Here is a 20,007-nt window from a genome sequence, read left to right on the forward strand (position 1 = left end):
CCTCTGGTCCTCAACTCGGTAGAGTCAAAGTCCAACTCAGGTGGTTGTTGCTGAAGAGCTGCGGTCGCAGGCTAAAGGGTGAACGCGTTAACCTCATTCATGTAGAGGATCCAATGGAATTTAAAATGCTAAAATTGCTTTTTTTGCCTCAGATTTTGCATGAATTACTGCATCAATACTACATGTTATGGAGGTTATTAGCCCCTGACAATGCTAAGGTGTTAAGGAAGCCAAGGTTGCCCTGTTGAGTTGGAGGTTTACCATCTTCCTGTGTATTTTGGCTCTTGAGGTGCTGATTTCAACCCCTAGTCCATCCATGCATATTGAAACTCTGAAATAGCCTCGGTTTCACAAAACTTTCTGTGCTTCACTTATCCTGTGCTTTTGTGGATTCATTTCTAACAGTTTTTCCTTACACCCAATTTTCCCAATACGTTGCTTAGATAAAATACCCTGAACAGCTTCTTTGCTTGACTTTCTACAGCTATGTTTCTTAAATAGTTCTCTACCTGTCTGATCTAAGCTCACTGCCAAAAGTTAAAATCTAAATAAGTCTCTTTTTCTTAAAATAATTGATTTTTTTTCTTGAACTGAGGAGGAAAGTGAAAAATTTAACAAGACAATTTACACTTTGAATAAAAAAAAAACTATTGCGTTGTCTTATTTCAAGTGCATATTATTAAATTGTCCTATTTTAAGTACAAATACTATTTCCATTGGTAGATCATCTTATTCATCAACGTAAATTAAAGGTAAATACACTTATTTTAGGAATTTTTGACTTGTTTAATTTTTTTTTATTTCTTCTGAAAGGAAATAACAACCATAATCCTTTCCTATTTTAGTTACAAACAGTGTTTTAACAAATAACATCAGAAGTTAAAAAAGAAAAGAAAAGAGTGGAATAAACAGAAGGTGGATGGATAGAGGGTCCAGGCCTTGTTCTAATTTTGCATCTAAATCTCACCCACTCCTCCCAAAAATAAAAATGAAATAAAACATCTCACTAAACCCCCTGCTGGATGCTGTGAACATCGCGCCACATGCATCGTGTGTCAGCGTGCATCACTGCCAGCTGGAACTGGGCCATAGGATCTGTAGCTCGAGTTTGTGTGTGTGTGTGTGTGTGTCTGTGGGCGGCTGAATGATCACTTTCATCTCTAAAGAGCCAATTCATCTCAGACCACCACTGGAAACAGAAAAACTGACCAATTATTTTTTTCCCTCTCTGTGGCGTCTGCTTTTTCTTGCCAGCCAGAGAGCAGTGGGATGTATCATTTCCCTGACCTCAGCCGTTTGAGGTGGAGTAAATCTCTTAATAACTACACAAGGACACAAATAGGGGCTATATTTGGAGGGCTGCTACCCCTGCCTGGCACTGCGCTGGTCTGGAACCCACAGTAGTCTCTGTATGTCACACACAGAAAACGCCGGCCCTCATTCCTTCCATCACAGTTTAAAGAGAAGACTGCAAAGGATTTGAATAAAGAGATATCAGAGAGAGAACTAGGAAGGGGGTGTTCCCAAGTAACGGCACAGACCAAACCGTCAAAAAGGCAGACTATCTTTTCCTTTGGTGTCATTATGTTCAGGAAATCAAGCTGCTTCAGAGCAACAGAAGAGCTGCAGCCCCTGCTCTGGTAGATTAGTCATAACTGAGTCTTTCTAAAACTTTTAAAGTTCAAGGTTACTGCTGATCAGAACATGAAAAACACCCTGGAGTTCTCTACTACTAGATTCTCACTCATTATCCCTCATTGTTATATTTTCTCCAATGAGTCAGATATAGTACTCAGGTGTTGCTCACCATTTTAACAGTTTTGAATGTTTTTTAAAGCTTTTTTCCATTGTAAATTAAGGTTAGTTAAGGTTAGGTACCTACTTCTTACCTATGAATCATTCCGACGTTGAAAATTTAGGAGTGAAACACAAAATTGAAATAACCTAAAAGTTCTTGTTGTTAGTGAACTCATCCTAAAAGTCGGTACCCAGTAGCCGTCAGCTTCAGCTGGACATTCTGAGAGAGTGATCTCAAAACTGAAACTGTAATTCCAAACTTTATTTTACTAGTGAAAGTTGGAGATATTAACCAATTACCTGTAAGTCTGGTAATATGGATCTCATTAACCCTTTAAAGCCAAGTGTATCATATTTGATACATGAGTTTTTGAGACTTCGGCATCATCAGTGGGATGTTTTGTTGTTGAAATAATATCTTAAATATTCAGATACATGTAGTGAACAGAAAAAGTATAAAAGATTACACGGAATTGCCTAATGTAACAAATTTGATGCATATAAATGATCTAATTTAACTTATACAACAGCATTCAGAAAGTTCAATGACATTCTAATTTCTTTCAATTTTTTCATGGTTCAGGCTTTAATAAAGGGTTAAAACCACTAACCTATTTATGAGCATATTTTAATGAGGTGTTTTACTATTAACCTCCTGCTAATAGTAGTTAGCACTGCATAAATCAGCAAAACCCATAGTTTTCCTAACATGCAGCTGAAAAATTCAATAAAACATCCAATCTATGACTTCTGAGACGAATATAACATCCCATAAAAAAGTTTAATTTATAACATATATGTAAAGCTCGCCTATGTTTTAAGGCTCTTATTTTGGAAAAGATGCATATTTTACTAAGTTAGAGTAGTGCTACTGGATAACGGTGAGCTGCATTCAATTGTATCCAGTTGCAAATCCTAAATATTCAATCTGAAGGATTGTTCGATAAACAGAGAATCTTATAAACAAAGTTTAAGTTATGTTAATCTTTATTTTAGTTAAGCACATAACAGAAGAAAGGATTGATTTTTATCCTTTGGCCAATGTAGAATTAAGTGACATACTTAAACCTAGACAGGGAAATGCTTCATTAAAGATGCTGAAAAAATTCCTAGTTGTTAATTTAAAACTGTTGCATAAAACAGAAAATAGGCTTGTTCAGTGAACTCAGTCATCTTTATAACAATCGAAACTCCTCTGAACCAGAGTAACAAACTGGTCTGCTGTTGACACTCTAACACAAATTAACAAAAGCCTCATTTTTTATTTTATCCTTAGGCACTTTGTTTTCAAAGTTCTTATCAAAAAAACAGCTTGTTCCCATTTCTTTAGTAGCATCTGTGAAAGACATCAAAACACAAAAACAGTGTGGCAGACATAATGGAGTTGTATTAGAGACAAGGATGGTAAATAAGTGAAAGTATAAAGAAACAAGATCAAAGTGCAGTAAACATAGAATGTGCAGCACATTTGTCTTTTATTACACAGTCACAAAAGAAAATCAGCAGGATAACAATCTTGCACTGCTAAAAAAATGAAATCAAGTAATTTCTGCTTAAAATAAGTGCATTTTGTCTTCAATTGCGGAGATAAGCGAGATACTTTGCCAATGGAACAAGACAATTTATATTTAAAATAAGAAAAAGCAACTGCATTGTCTTATTACAAGTGCATATTATCTAATTATCTTATTTTAAGAGTAAAAATACTCATTCAATTGGCAAATCATCTTATTTACCTACTAAAATTAAGGGTAAATACACTTGATTTAAGAAATATTTACTTATTTATAGATTGTTTCTTCAGTGTGACTGGTGAACGCCCTTTAAAACTTGCAGACTATAATATAAAAATACGTCCTAGGGGGCGTCAAAGCTTGACATTTCTCTATAGTTTTTAAGAAGGAGATTAAAGGGAGGCGGTTGGCCCAAACAAATGGACAGAGCGGTAAACAGGAGGAAACTTTACCCATGGGTCAGCCTCCGAGCGAAGATATATTGCCCATGGGTCAGTTGAGAGAAAGGACGGGCAAAATCCATATTGGTCCGTCTGCCCTGCCCTCTTTATATAGTGATAAAATATTCAAATACAGCCATTACTCCACATTAGGCTACTCTGTAGAGATGCCAGGGAGAAAACCACAGAATGTATACATGCTGGTTGACACACACAGTTTTGGTGCGTTGATAGTTACATTAAAATCTCTTCTCCCCATTAGAGGCATCCGCACTCACGACTGACATTTAAGGTGTGTTCACATGTGAAGCCTGTGCATGTGCAAATACACATGCGTCCGTCCGCGTAATCAGAACGGCTCCCCAAAGGGGACCGCAGAGTGGTAAGGGCACTCAGTGCGTTGGTTAGTTTTGTAGGTGCAGCAGAAATGAGTCACTTGTTCTTCTTGGAGTTGGTCTTTACCTCCTGGACACGTCCACACTGGACATGTTCAGGTTTATTTGTGCATATAAGCATCTCCCTCTTCCATGTTTTTTTTTTCTGTTTTGTTGAAGACTGATGACTGTAGGTCTCATAACCTTGTCTGGGTGCTCCCTTATGACTAAGTGCTGTGTCAGTTAGACCTCAATTTGTGTTTGTGAAGGGCTGTGAGTGTCTCTGTGAGAGAGTGAGAGAAGGGCATGTTATTAGGGGTAGATGTAGTCACCTTTTTTGCTTTCCTTTCAAATGAGGTAGTAAAGATAAAGATCATTTAACCTCATCTCTTTGCAGATATGCCTAATGCAGTTATTCACACTTTATTAAACTTCAGGTTCGGGGGAAAAAAAACATTCCTCCAGCTATTATTTTCAACAACTTACACTATCGTTATCTGCCGATGACGTGGCAGCAGGTGCAGCTTGAGCAACATTTAGTTAGTGTCTAGCCGATGTATTTCAAGGTCTGCTGACATTCTAATAATATTTTTGTGTTTGGCAGCTGAAAACATGGCAACAGTGGCTTCCTCTTTACAAATGCTTATCTTGGATTAATGAAAGGGGGCAAACTTTGGGCCGCTGACACCATTTCTTAGCCAACAGATGCATTTACTCTCTAAGCTTTAATATTAATGAGATTGAATTTTCATTGATATAAAAGCCAATATAAGGAAATGGAAACAGATTTGCATCAAACATCTAAAGAATCTAAACAGCAAATCTGTGTTTCCAGCAACGTTACACTGCAAAAACAATCTAGAAATAAGCTAAAATTTCTTAAATTAAGTGTATTTGCCTTTAATTTGAGTAGGTGAATAAGGCGATCTGCCAATGCAATGAATATTTTCACTTTTCAAATACAATAATTAGAATATGCACTTAAAATAAAGACAATGCAATTCTTTTTATCTTATTTTAAATGTAAATGGTCTTGTTTCATTGGCAAAGTGTCTCACTTTCTTCCTCAATTCAAAAAAAAAAAATGCATTTATTTCAATAAAAAATGACTTATCTAGATTTTGATTTTTTTCCAGTTTAGACACCATATGGTGCAGGAGATACACTTTTTTCTTCCACTAAACTTTTCATTCAAATGCTTGGATGCAGCACTCTTAACTCCCAGCATGAGCAATGGCCTTTTATGTGTGTCGGACAACTTGAGTCTGGGGTTTTAATGAATAAAGGAAATCTGTAACATATAAAACCTCTTATTTTCTAATATATTAGCTTTATAACAGCTAATTAATACATACACTGGAAAAAAACTTAATTTAAGTAATTTTTTTCTTAAAATAAGTACATTAGTTCTTGGATTGAGGAGGTAAAAGAGACATTTTGCCAATAGAACAAGACCATTTGCACTTAAAATAAGAAAAAAACAATTGCATTGTCTTATTTCAAGTGCATATTATCTAATTATCTTATTTTAAGAGCAAAAGTACGCATTACATTGGCAAGCTATCTAACTTGCCTACTCAAATTAAGGGTAAATACACTTAATTTAATACTTTTTTACTTATTTCCAGTGAAATAAATACTGGAAATATTTTTTGCGTGGAAAGAATCTATGTGATGCATAGGTGTCATTTTTTTAATCTAATAATTAATAAGTAAACTTCCTAATATTTGTTGATATTAAAATAACTAAGTTTTTCCTTTAGAAAAGTTAAATCTGTCTTTGCAAAAAATTTTAAAGTTGCATGTTTCTCACTCTTTCAGGGCACAGAGTGAAGATGGAAGACACCACAAAGATGCAGTTCTCTGACCGGCTATCAGAAATCGAGCGCTACCAGCGGACTATGCGGATAGGCCCAGTGAACAACAACCCTCGCCCCATCCATCAGACGCATCTCAGCACCACGCAAGGTGGGTACTTAAGACATTCAGAGCCAACCTCCTCCAAATGAAAACACAGCACCGAAAAATAATCTCCTCACCCAGAGAAAGTCTATGTAGAGCTGGAATGCTGTGGAGGGGTTTAGGAAGAGGCATTCAGACTGAGTTTGAGTTGGCTGTGAATGTGTCGAGGGGGCGGGGGTGGGTTTGTCCTAGATAACCCCCAAACCCACAGAACCAACTGCCAGGTGACACAGCCAGTCCTGCCAGTCGACTCAACCTCACATTACAGCATCGGGAATGTAACAGCCGTCCGCTACCTTGGCACTAGCGTCACTCTCAGATTGGTCAAATGTGTGGGGGTGGCAGGAAGACTGTGACTTAGACTGAGGTGGTAGGAATTTCTTTTTTCTGTTATCATTGCTGTGTGTGTGTGTGTGAACAGCTGCCTGGATGACGGCCGGGCTGAGGATGAGTCTTCATTCCTCATCATGTGTCAGCGCCTCTTCAGTGGGATATCTGGAAGCATGCTGGATAAATGTGTTCACTCCCCTCCCGCCCACTCCCAAGTTCTCATGCTGCCTAATGATTCTCATTACCTCTGTGCAAGCGTGTTGCTGCGGACAGGAGGGTTTGTTTGGGAGCTGTGCGTGGGCACGCCCCTATCTCAGTGCATCACAGCCGTACAGTGTTTGGCCTTGTGCTTAAGCTTAGGCAGCGCTGAGTCACCAGTTTGGGCCTAATCTAACAGCTGACTGCTGGGAACACAGGGTGCTTCACCTATTCTGCCCCATGTCCTTACTTTCTGTTACTGCCAATGTTGTTTCCCTGCACATTCTGTGCTGGGATGAAAACACATCAGTCATTTTAGAAACAGCAGCAACCGCTAAACTCTGAAATAGTTTGCTCCTTTTTTTATGTACAGTGCACAATGCTGCCACTATGATGGTAATTTTCTGTTTTGGCAGAAGCTCTGTGGGTTGTCTGCCAGCAGAAAGTCCCCTGCAGCTAGGCTTATACTGGGAGCTTTAAGCTTCTGAGGACTGTCTTGAATCTGCGGGGCGCAGAGGTGTGCAGACACAGTCCAGACGGCAGACTCCTCGCGCAGGATTAGGACGGGAATTAGAGCATCACAGGCTTTCGAGTCTTCAAAGGGCTGCTGTGTCGCAACACACACTCGCGCGGCGAATATATACGGAGGGCCGACAAAACATGTTAACATCAGCTGGAAGTGTCAGACAAGCTGAAGTCCTTGAGCTTCGTGTTACAGCTGCAAAGGAGGGGAAGGGCCGTAAAAACCACACACCTTAATCTGTGGTATTAGCGTTTTATATCCCACACCCCAGGGCAAGAGTGGTAAAATAATTAAATAAAAGAGCAAGATGGCCGGGCCCTCCCTACTACTTCTTTGCTGAGCAGCATCCAGTACGTGCGGACAACAAGGGCTGCAAAATTAGAAGCAAAGCTCTAACAAAAATAGACTAGTTGTAATAAATCCCACCAAGAGACGTGGGGAGGTGTTTACATATCAACAACACGCACGTCTCTGCTTTTTACAGCTACGCCAGAGGCTCTTATGCTCCGCTGATACTTTAAATCGCGAGGCCTGTTTGTTTGAGTATTGCTGAATGATAGATCACCCATCAGCAAGTTATAATTAAATGGATTCCCGCCTCGCTGTTACAAAAGATGTTTTCCATTATCCTACATTTTCCCCCCTGAGAACGACCAGAAAAAGAAGAGGAGGGAAAATATGGTGTCACCTCTCCTCAAATCCTTCTTGCTTCATTCCGTCGTCTGGGCTGTGAAATACCGTCTGTTCTGTTGTCAGCAGGACGCGTCTTCAGACATCTGTGCAAAATCTTAAATCACAGAGTTGCACCATGAAAAATAAAAGTGAAAAATAACAATAAAAACGTTTCTCTCTCACACACACACCCATACTCGTTCTCCCATCGTAGTGAGGACCATGTGTTGATTTTCAGTCATTTTCAACCCTTTCTATGCCCTAACCCTAAAACAAACCCTAACCATTACCAATGCGTACCTCACCCTAACCAATTGACACCTTAGGCCGAAAACTAACCATTAGCAAAATAGCATGTGAGGACTTCCAAAATGTGCTCACTTTGCAACAAATTTGATGGTGAAATTGGAAAAATGGTCCTCAGTCTAATGGCTAAACAGGTACACCCCCACACACAGATGGTGTAAGTTTTCTGTTGGCGCACGAGACAGACGGAGTAATTAAGAGCTCATTACAGTGCATGCAGTGACAGGATTCCTGCTTGCTGGCAGACGCCGCATTCGCTGCTTGTTTTTGTTATTCGGTGGCCACAGGTAAGCGTACTAGACATGTGGAATGATACTCTGCCGGGGGAGAGGGGTGTGTGTGTGTGTGTATTTGAAAATGTGTGGTTCGCCCGGTGCAGCCAAGCAAATCTGACACTCAGACAATCAAGCACTAAATTGTTATTCTGGTTTTCAAAACCTCAAGTGAGATACATGTGTAGCCGCATGCATCTGTGGGTGGCATCGTTTTCTTTTTTTCCCTTGCTCCAGGTTCATGTGAGTTTGACAGCACTGGAGTGTGTGTACACAGGTATTTCCAGTCTAAAAGAAAGGCAGAAGGCATGATTAAAGAAGTGTTTTAGCTCAAAGAGTGAAAAAAAAACAACAGATTTTAGTTTTTACCTTATTCCAGACAAAACTCAACATGCTCCTGGCATGAGCTCTAACAGACGTTTTTTTTTTACTTTTTCTTGCTTTAACAGTTAAGAAGGGGGGGAGAGGAAACGCAGCAGCAATTTAATCATCCAAACAGAAAGTGTTGGCACTTTTGAGGTGGTGTCATTTGACATGTTATTTGTTCCAACACCTGTGTGTTCCCCCTGTGAAGATGAATATCAGACCCAAAGCGTAACGTTCCACCATCCAGAGCTTTGATGAGGGCTCCAAAGCCTTTCTGGGCGTCTCGCTATGTGTGGTGACGGTATCAATATCTGCTGCTAAAACCTTACAGAACTGATACAATCCTGCTTCAATTCATTTTTCAAACCACGCTCGTATTTGAACAACCGCTTGCAAAAAGCTTTGCATTTAGTCCAGATAGAACCACAAACCTCTGTCATTTATGGGGATTTCATGCTGTAAGGCAAACAGGGGTTACTGCATAAATGATGAAGTGGTGGAAAGAACAGTTTCAATTTAATTTAATTTTCTGAACAAAAACCTAAAAATGTGGCCCGATACTCTGACACCAATAAATAAAATCTAATGGAACTACTGTCCCACCTAATTACTAAATAGACTAAAGGTGATAATCAAATTTTAGCAATAAAGAAAAAAAAAGCAACATGAGGAATAGCAGATGGCTAACTCTGGGGGAGCTGCAGCTATCCACAGCTCAGGTAGCAGAACCTGTTAAATCTGTTTAGCGCATGAATTGAGCCATTTAACCCATAAAAAAAAAAAAAAAAACTCACCACACATAACCACAAACACATCATCACCACAGTGAAACATAGCGGTAGCAGCATCGTACCGGGAGAATGCTTTCCACCCGATCTGACTTTTTATTTAGTTATATTTACAGTACATGAAGAACTACTGAAATTATTGTCAGATTACACATGAATAGATTCATTTATTCCACAGGGGGGGAAAAATTTACTTTAGGGTTAGGATTAGGATTCACTCGATGATAACAACCTACTGGACCTACTGCCACAATCTGAAGCCATTCTATAGGACTGATAGCCGCTAATAACAGCCATTTATTGGGATGATGACATCTGAAGTGCTGCTGCAAACAGGCACTCAGTATTAACTGTGTGATGGAAGACTGAATGAACATGAGGAGGAACCCATGAGATGATGAACAGGTTCTATATATTATAACTATTTTTCTAGACCTCATCCTCACCTGCTGCCAGGTGATTTCACCTAAATAGATCAAATGTTTCACTACCATTCAAGAAATAATTACTGTGGTCACAACAGGCTTTGGCAAGCCAGTTTGATATGTATTAGTATTGCTGAAGATGCGTTCCTGGTATCTGAAAAAAACAAAAAAACATTTTCCCTGTCAGAATCACCATTTCAAACATAATGTAGCTGACCAAAGCTAGTCTACAGGAGGTATGCCATTTTTTACAGATTTTAATCCGAATATAGTTTAAAACCTATCCATCAAATATTTTTTTTATATATTATGTTCTATTCCATGTAGTTCGATCATGTGAAATCCCAAATACACAGAAGTATGAATATTTTGCATGGCTTCGTACATAGGAAAGAGCAAATCCTTTCCATGTATGATACTCAATCCAAATGTTGTTACTTCTGGCTCCATTTCTCTGAACTGGCACTCATCTGCTGCAGCTGTGCTTTGGCAGTTGGACTCTGTATCCTAACGCCGTGGCCTCTGGCCTGGACTTAACTTGAGAAGGTTTTTAGTACAGTTGTACCTCCTCCTGACTCGTCCACAGCGACCACACTGTTTACTCCGCATAAACAAGCCGGCCAGACCCCCGGGTTTGAGGAGGCACCGCTTGCCGGCGCCTCGGCCGGGAGGCACACAACTAATTCACACGTTGAGAGTGACATGATAAGCCAATTAGAAGCGGTAGCAGGGCAGGAAATTAGCACAGTCAGGTAGCGGCAGGCCGGTTTGAGAGAAGGCGTCATGCTCGTTAGGTTTCTGGCAAACCAAGGCAGAATGGTCTGACGATAGCATCACCAAAAAGAAGAAGGAATCTGGAGTCTTTTAGACGCCGTGTTTTACTTCTGCACTTAAATATTTACATAATATGCCAGCGGCTGCCACGGAGTTTATTTGTCATGGTGTCTGAAAGCTTTACTTGTGGTTAGTTTTTTTTTTTGTTTTTTCTCGTGACCCAGAAATCAATTTTCAAACTAAAAATGTTTGTGTATAAAAGAGAAATCTTTTGAAGCCACCGACTTGGTGAAAATCTACGAAAAAGGAGAAGTGAGAGTGAGCGAGATCTTTTTTTAAACCAGGCTCTACTGTTTGTGTAAGTTATAATTTCACATCAGAGTGAGGCTGAGTCTAACATTTCAGCAATTACAGAAACTACATGTATGCCATGAACAGTCTCTATTGAGTCAGGGGAGAGACGGGAAGGGCGGGCGAGGGAGCGAAAATGTAGGATTTTTTAGCCTGTGTGTTTGTTTTTGCTCACGTTATAAGTGAGGGCTCAAAAGACATATCAAATATCCCGCATAGCTGAGCCAAGGCCGTGTTCCTCCCCTCTGTAACACGCTCTCCTTCTCTCTCTGCTTTCCTTGCTTGGCGTCTTTCTTTCTGTCTTCCTCTCTCATACACACATTTTCTCCCCTGTGCGACGCCTAAGGCCTGAGCGAAACAGGAAGTCAACACAAGGACCAGTATTCACTGTGTCTCAATGACACGCTTCATTATGCCAAATGCATTACATGTCTCAGAGGCGTTGCTAGATCCGGAGTCATGAGGACGGGACGCCATTTTGGCTCAAGCAACATCTCAGCCATCCCTTTCATCTGCACATAAACTTCAAAAGCAGGGGGATTAATTCTTGTCATCCCCAAAATTGCGGCGAAACCATCCCAGGGCGGCCTATTTAGTGACGCAGTCAACACTTCACCGTTCCCCACTCCTCAGCTCCTCCTAGGGGGCTAGTCCTCCTATTAACAGGGGTAATCTGTGCCTCTGGTATTGATGTTGTCTGCTGGCCAATCAAAATATTTGAAGGAAATGTTTATTTTCTTGAGCGAATCGCACCAGCTGCTTGCAAGCTTTTCTGAATAAGGCCATTTATGTGTAAGAATTTGCCATTGTGAGGCGTAGCGAGGGACCTCTCGGTGGCTGAGTGCTGATTTGGACATTTGCAAAGGAAGTAGAGGGGCTCCAGAGGAAGCAAAGATCTTACACAACCTGTGGCTGAAAAGCTCAGTGCCCACCCCCCCACACTCTGCCCTTTGGCATCATTAGAAGAACTAGTTGTCACAATCAGAGATTGGGAATTTTCTTGTGGGATTACAATCACGGTTACCTGCTCTGGTCACAAAAAAGCAGAAAACTTTGGGATTAATTTGGCTGCCTAATAATTGAGTTAAACAGCCCGCTTGTCCGTAGAGCTTTGTGCAGGTTATCTTGTAGAAAATATACCATCTGAGACGTTGAATAAATACCAGCTGTTTGAGCCTGCTGCGGTGTAGCTGCCGGGTGTGAAGCTGGGTCCCACGCGTTGGGCCAGCAGGTCCTTGACCTCTTCTTCGCCTCCTGACAGCTCTGCTGGACAGGCAACTGAGTGTCCTACCCTTCAGAGATCTCACCTCCTCCAGTGTCTGGCCTGAAGGTCCCAAAAATACCTCATAGGCACCCATGGAGCGTGTTTTTCCAAGCCTGGTCTCACTGTGGTGAGAAACCCACCCCTTCTCTTCCCAGTCTTCACAGCTCAGTCAGCAGATGCCAACCGGTGACAGGAACAAACATCTCCAAACCGCCATGTGTCAGGACAGTTTGGGCCAGTCTGTCATAAAAAGGGTACTTGGATTGTGTTGTATGTTCTCAAGCCAAATACAATGATTTGCCCGCTATAAGCATAAATCACAACCGACACATATTTGAGAAAAATCTGGGCTTTTCATTTACTTCAAGTCTTATTTTTTTATTGTTGAGAAGATTAAACATAACAAGTTTATTTTAATTCATAATTTTACAAAGAAAATCTTGCATGAACAGGAATTGAGTAAATGACTGCATGTAACTTATAACAGGATGATTCCAATATTGATCTGTTGGTTCATTTGTTTTTTATTGCAGGTTTGTGGCCTGAGCAGATGGACACCCCCACTCTGAAGACATGTAAGGTGGAGGAGGATCTGAGGTCATGGCCAGGTGAGAAACTAACATCAGCTCCTCATATTTCTACACTAAAACAACCGTGTGACTCTGCTTAAAGTGGCTGGAGTTTAATAAACCATCATGGATGCAACATAAGGGCAAAGATCTGTTTTTATTTAGTGAGAAAAGCCTTACTACATCCCATTACATTCCACCAACACGACTGCCAAGGCTCCCCTTTTCCTCCCCTCCTACTCGGTCTTTCTTTCCTTTGTCTGTAGCCGATGCGGGTCTGTGCTTTCTTAGCAGCCCCCACTGCCTTTAATCCGTGCCTTGCCCAGAAACCACCAACACCAGACATGCTGAATCATCCACTCCCACTGTAAAGAGGAGCCACTTTCAGACACAAAGCAGACCTTTAGACGGGGCTTAAGAGCCTCATTCTCAATTGATGAACATAGAAATATGATTTTCAAAACTGGTGCTTTGAAGATTTGAAATAAGCTATAGACACAAAAGACCAGTAGCGATTAGAAAGTCACAGGGAAAAATAATGTATCTCTGAGTAAAAAGATTTACTTAACAAATAAACAAAGTCATCATGTCACCTTGGTTGTTGATACATTAGTAAAATCTCAGGTTTTTCTACAATCACAAATTCCACTTCCCATATCTCGTGTTGCATGTCACAAGTAGAGAACATGCAAAACCCCTCTGCTGTGACATGATGAAGCGCTGGCGTAGATGAAGCTTTGGAGGCTGTGGACCGCGCTTCCACAGCACAGAGGTGATTGTCATTTGCATTCAGCTTGAAGCTGGGACTGAGAAGGCTTGGTGCTTAAATAAACACCTGGAAATCATTTGTGTTCATTTGAGTCTCCGATTCTTTGGTATGCACAGCAGCAGCAGCAGCCGCCTACTCATAGTTATCAAAAGTGACTCCTCATATTAACGGCATCCACCGTTAAAACCGCCAAAACCAGTCCGATTATTTAATACTGAGGAGAGGAGAGGTCTCTTTGGGGATATCAGCACGTAGCTGCACCATCTGGAGTTCTCTTTGCCCTTTTTTCCTTCCCTCCACCTTATTTGCCTGAGACACCATTCGTCGGGCCCTGGCTGTCACAGTTTGCATCAAGCCAGAGTAAACATTTCACAGGTGAGCGCTTGGATTTGCATCTTCCCATCGCCACCTACCACATTCGGACAGAAACACACACACACGTACGCCCAAATGCACAAACACACAGGGAGGCGATCGTCTCGAACCCGCCAACCAAAATCAGTTTCTCCTGTAAGCAAATGAGACAAACCTCCATCCATATCTGGGTTACACGCTTGAGTGTTGACTAGTGGACTTCTTGAGCTATGTGGAAAGGAGGAAAGCTCCGCCCTTTAAGAGTTTGCAGAACTTAGAAGCAGCGGAGGAAAAGAAGGAGCGCTGGAACACAATGTTCTCAATAAAATAACTGATTCCCACCTACCCACTTCACAGACTGGGAACATCACAGACAGCAGACTGTGCCAGGGAGCCCTCTGGGTTCCATCCCTTCTCCTGTCCCTGCAATTTAGTCAACACGTTTCAGATGAGTCTAATGGAGATCATGTGTGGGGTTTGTGGAGCTGAGGTTACAGGCAACTACTGCGGGGCTCGGTTGGGAGGACCATCTCAGCCAGAGATGCACCGCCGATACCACGGCCACAACAGCAAGGCCTGTACTTACACTGGGTGGGGGAGGGTGGGGATGCAAAAAGGTATGCAGGAGCAAGAAGAAGCACAGCTCTGCTTAGTTACAGTTTGTTTAGCTCTCTCTCTCCTCTAGAGGGAGCTAATTTACCATGGAGCCTAAAAGGTGTCTGCAGACACCTTGTGGCTTGCAGCCAAGAGCCTGAGCCTGAACAAACCCATTAAGGTGTTGTGATAAGTGTCCAATCCAGTTTCCCCTGACAGGATGCAGGAGTCGATCCCAGCCAGAGTTTAGGCAACGTGTTTCCACCAACTCCAATCAAAGCTAGAGATCCTGAGCAGAGTGGGTGCGCAGCAGCCACGGCCATCATGGTGCCCCCACCCCTACTTTAGGGCTAAATTTAGACCAGGCAGGGAGAGATTAAGGAACACACACACAGAGACAGACAGACACACAGGCAGAGAGGGAGCAAAGGCTTTTTGGGAGTCCGGTAGGAAATAATCTGACTCCACTTCACCAGAATCAACAGCAGCTGATGTCTTGGATTTTCCTCGCATGAAATCAGATATATACCCGACTGCTGAATCTGGTAGATTGTTGAAAAAGAAACAGCACCCCCACTAGCGACACTTTCTGCTTTGATGAAAGAAAAGAAAAACAAAATGCCAAAAATGTGTTAAGAATAAAAAAAAAGGCTAGTATATCAGTAGATATAGAAATTGCAAAGGAACATTTTCTATTTTCAGTGGCTGAAAATGGACCCAGTTCCCAAGACAAAGATAGAAAGATTGAAACGACCATACAGCACGTACTTCTGCACCCCCCCCCCCCCCCCCCCCCCCCCCCCGAGTGAAGGATTACAAGCATTTGCTGTTTCATAAATACAAGCTCTCTTTTCTCCGCTATCATAATCTCTATTTTACACTTACAGTCATGTGAGCACATTGAGCCACAGAATGCCGCATTCGGACATTAACAAGTAAAGATTGAGCTCTGTGTGGATGAATAAATAAATAAATGGCAGCAGGTGGTGCTCCCGAAGCTAACAGCCGTTCTGAGGAACTTTCCCTTAAATTCAACTTCTTCCAGATGACCTTCACAGCATTGGCGGTTCTAAACCAAATGTACCAGGGGGCCAAGAGGGGGCCAACATGTAACAAAAAAACATCCCAAGGGATTAAAATATATTAAGAGAGCTGCATGAATTAGGTTTAATTAAAATGATATTTATTCCCACTGAAAATATTTATTTTTGGCTGTAAAATGTTCATTTGGATTATCGTTAAAATAAAAATAAAAATCCCGTAGCTATGTAAAAATCTAAAAGATCAAATAAAGCTGTTATTTGAAATATTAGGTCAATATACATTTATAATTTAGGAATTTTACATATTTCTAACTTAAAGTTAAAATTACAGTTTTCTATATAATCAGAATTAGAACAAAAAAAGTGATAAATTCAGCTGTAAAAATTATGTTTCTTTTATTTGTTTTGAAAAAAAAAACATTTAGCAGTAAAAAACTGGGATCCTATCTCAATACCACTGAAGCTGTCACCTTTTTGTTTTTAAATAATTAGTAAAACTGAATTTTTTGAAGAAAAAAAGTGAAATGGATCCAAAGGACCTATCAGTAACCATGTCTGTTCCAGTGCCTAGAACTTCATTAGAACTGATTTTTGTATTATATCTTCGGTACAGGAGGCAGGACATCTACATGGGCACCGACCCCCTTTGGCCCCTGTCTAGAACCGCCCATGCTTCACAGCCAGAAAACATTTTGGTCTATATTAGTTTTAAATAGCTGAATTTCATGGGAAGTCATACTTTTATTTTATTTTTTATATTCTATGTACATGCCAAAACAAAATAAAAATAAAAAACTCAAATAGGATTAGAAAGTTTATTTATTTAAGTAAAACAAATTAAATCTTATAAAATAATGAATCACAGTATGACAAATTAAAAATGCTTTCTGTTCATTTTGATGTTTTTTTTATTATAGCTTATGAAAAAAACTATTTACTTTCTAAGAAAAAAGGTGAACAATATTTAATACAAAAAAAGTTTTTCCAATACAGACATTTTAAGCTGAAAAAAAAATTATTTGGTGTTACAATCTTACAGAGAAGTTTTCAAAGTAAGTGATAATTAAGCAAACCAAGTCAACTTCTGGTGTTCCGACATGCATGACAGCCTTTCATTTAATTCACATTTCCTTTGCGGCTGTTAAATCATTTGTAAAGATCTTGAAGGATTCAGATCTTTAACTGTAAGCTCACACTTCCAGTTTAACTCTGACAGGATCTCTTCTGTTATACACATTTAGGCAAATGCAGAAAACTCCTCCTTCCTCCTCCCAACTCTCTTTTTCAAGCCATCTAATTGTGAACGTCTGCCTGTTTCACCTAAGCATGATTTATGACATGTTGCACAACACAGAAACAAGCCGTCGGTGTTTATACAAAGCACCCGTCAGCGCTGACAATGCTCCTTTTCATTGCTCAGGGTACGTTGATTTCCTTTTGAACAGCCAGTGAGAGGCAGTTTCAAGATGGGCCTTTTCATGACTTGGGTCTTGTGCAGGAGGTTGTGGGATGAAGTGCTGTCAATGTTTGATGACTGTTAGCAGGCCAAATATGTCTCAGTTCATTACTTTAGAGCAAATATTTCCATACAGTGGTTTATCAGAGGAAATTTCAGCACAGAATTGAGGTTTAGAATGGTTTGCTGCTTTGGAAATGTGTATTAATATGGAGATTTCTGGTGCTTGCAGAAGGGAAATGGTTGATTTGCAGCTTCATCACAGTGGCAGCAGTTTTCTGTTGTGGATGAATGATGATAGTTTTGTCTTTGTGTCTCACGCAGGGACTACAGATCTCTTCCCACAGAGGACCACCTTTCCGTCTCTGTCCCCACTGACGGACCCTCGCTTCTCAGACCACCGTATGCACTACTACCCGGGGGCCTTCCCTTCCCCTGCCAACACCTCCAGCACCGGCATCAGCGGCCTGAGCATGTCTGCCTCCTCCAGATACCACACCTACCTGCCGCCCCCGTACTCAAATAACCAGTCTCAAAACTTCCAGTCCAACTCTTACCTGTATTATGGTACGGGCTCCGGATCCTACCAGTTCTCTATGGTGGCGCCAGGGAACACCGGAGGGGAGCGCTCCCCCACCCGGCTCCTGTCGTGCTCGGGGGCCACGGGCACTGGAGGGAACAATAGCCTGATGAACCCGGGCCTGAACACCCAAAGTGAGGGCGTGGAGGCGGACGGCAGCCACAGCAACTCCCCGACGGCCATGAGCGCTTCGGGTCGCTTGGATGAGTCCGTCTGGAGGCCATATTGACTGAAAAAGAGCTGAAGATCGGGAGAAGAGAAGGCGGAGAAGGAAAGATATAACAAAGCCGAACACTGAAAGAAGAAAAAAAAAAAAAAAATGTTGCATGTTTGCCTCTTTTCTCGCTTTAAAGACTATTGCTTTTACTTTTTAAAGACAATTTGTAATTTCTGAGTGAACTCTTGCACTGCGCTGAAACTTGTACTCTAAGACCTAAAGCCATACGAGTGGAGACGACATTCAGCGGAGACTGTAAATAATACTTAGAAAGCCATCGCCGTGATGTAGACAGGTACTCAAAGTCAAACGAACAACAGCGTGGAGGTACAAACAATCAGTACAGCTGATGAGCTGAAAACCACAGCAGACATTCATCAAACAAACTGATGCAACTCATTTGGCTGCTGCAGAAGAGAAGTCAAACTGGTTTTCTGCTCCATGACCGACTCCTCGCAAAGCATGGCTGCACTGCTGTAGCAATCGGTCCTTTTAAGCTTTTCATTTTTGTAAAAAATTTGCATCAGATGTAAAAATGTTTTTCTAAGCATACAGGGCTGTTTCATGTGCTCAGAGTACTTCTGCAGAACCTATTGGTCTATTTATTATCCACAACGAGACATTCGCCTTTTGGTTAGAGATGAAATGTCTCAGAACAATTGCTGCATTATTTAGAGAGAAGCCTTTTTTCAAGTTTCCGAAAGGAATTCTCTGCTGTTTCATCAGTGTATCGCGTTCGAGCAGGACAAAATATGATAATTGAAGGAATGTCAAAGGCAAATATGGTTCGATTTATTTTATGCAGATAAGTCTAGTCCTGTTGTCTGTACTCAGAAATTTTCCAACTTCTCTCTCTACTTCTTTTTTTCCCCCGAAAGGTTTTAAAGACCTTGTCTGAATTTATTTCCTCTATTATTTTAACTGGATGACGTGGTTAACTCTTGATATTTATTTGAGCCAAAATTTGGGGAAATGTATGCAAATACCCCAAATCCTTAATCGTTTATCTTTCATTCTTCCTTTTTTTTATAAGCATTTAAGCAGTATATATACCATGTTTGTTAAGTATGAATTTGGAGTTTTTGTAATATATTGCAACTAAATTATGAAAAAAAAAATACTTTTAACGTAACTTTGTTGCCTTCCAATGTAGCTTTGGTGCACTAAAACCTTTATTCCAAATGAACTATGCCCAAAAAGATCCTAGAGCCACGCTGGAAAAAACTATCTAGAAATAAGTTGAAATTTCTTAAATTAAGTGTTTTTACCCTTAATTTGAGTAGGTAAATTGGATAATTTGCCAAACTAATGAGTATTTTTACTCTTAAAATAAGATAATTAGATATTAAGACCCTTGATATAATACAATGCAATTATGTTTTCTTGTTTTAATTGTAAATTGTATTGTTTCCTTGGCAAAATATCTCTTTTACCTCCTCAATCCAAAAACAAATGCACTTATTTAAGAAAAAAATGTACTTATCTAGATTTCAATTTTTCCAGTGCATGATCTTTGAAACTATTTACAATTTGCCTTCCTGCGCTTACAAAATAAATAAAAAAGCTATTTTTTTGCACTATTTCTTTTTTCTACTTTTTTATATTTTATTTGGTTATTTGAAATTGTGCAGAGTGAAATATGAAATATTTCTGCACATGTTTAAACACAATTCAAGTGTCCTTTTGAAAAAAAATTAATAAAAGTTAATGACAATCCTGCAGCACAGGCGTGTCTGCACATTCCCACTGTCCCCAGGGCCTTTTTAAGGGGACAGAAAGAAGAGAAGGGGTCGAGGGTGGGATCTTTTTTATCCAACACTCTGGGCAGTCTCTTGTTCTGCACAGGTCCCTTTGTTCTAAATAATCAGCAATGCTTTGAAGCATTTGTGGTCACGACTGTCCCTCTTGCTCTAATTTACTGATCATGCTCTGGCATTTGTTCACACGCCTGTGCAGATCATTTTCTCCTGTGCTGGGCTAACGTATTTACAACACATATCAGGTGTCTGAAAGTTACAAGACAATAGTTATGTCTCAGAGATGAATATCTAGTTGCCACACAGCTGAGG

At 40.6% G+C, this 20,007-nt stretch overlaps 1 protein-coding gene across 1 annotated transcript in view; it reads left to right on the forward strand.

The window, feature by feature from the left end:
- Nucleotides 1-19,127, forward strand: part of runx3 (RUNX family transcription factor 3) — a 56,523-nt gene extending 37,396 nt beyond the window's left edge. The window contains exons 6-8 of the mRNA XM_038292741.1: nt 5,947-6,093; nt 12,890-12,964; nt 17,466-19,127. Coding sequence (XP_038148669.1) covers nt 5,947-6,093; nt 12,890-12,964; nt 17,466-17,950 — 707 coding nt within the window. The 3' untranslated portion in view covers nt 17,951-19,127. The remainder of the gene's footprint in view (nt 1-5,946; nt 6,094-12,889; nt 12,965-17,465) is intronic.
- Nucleotides 19,128-20,007: the final 880 nt, after the last annotated feature.

This window comes from Cyprinodon tularosa, unplaced genomic scaffold (genome assembly GCF_016077235.1).
Source record: "Cyprinodon tularosa strain WSP-4 unplaced genomic scaffold, ASM1607723v1 ctg316, whole genome shotgun sequence".
NCBI lineage: Eukaryota > Metazoa > Chordata > Actinopteri > Cyprinodontiformes > Cyprinodontidae > Cyprinodon > Cyprinodon tularosa.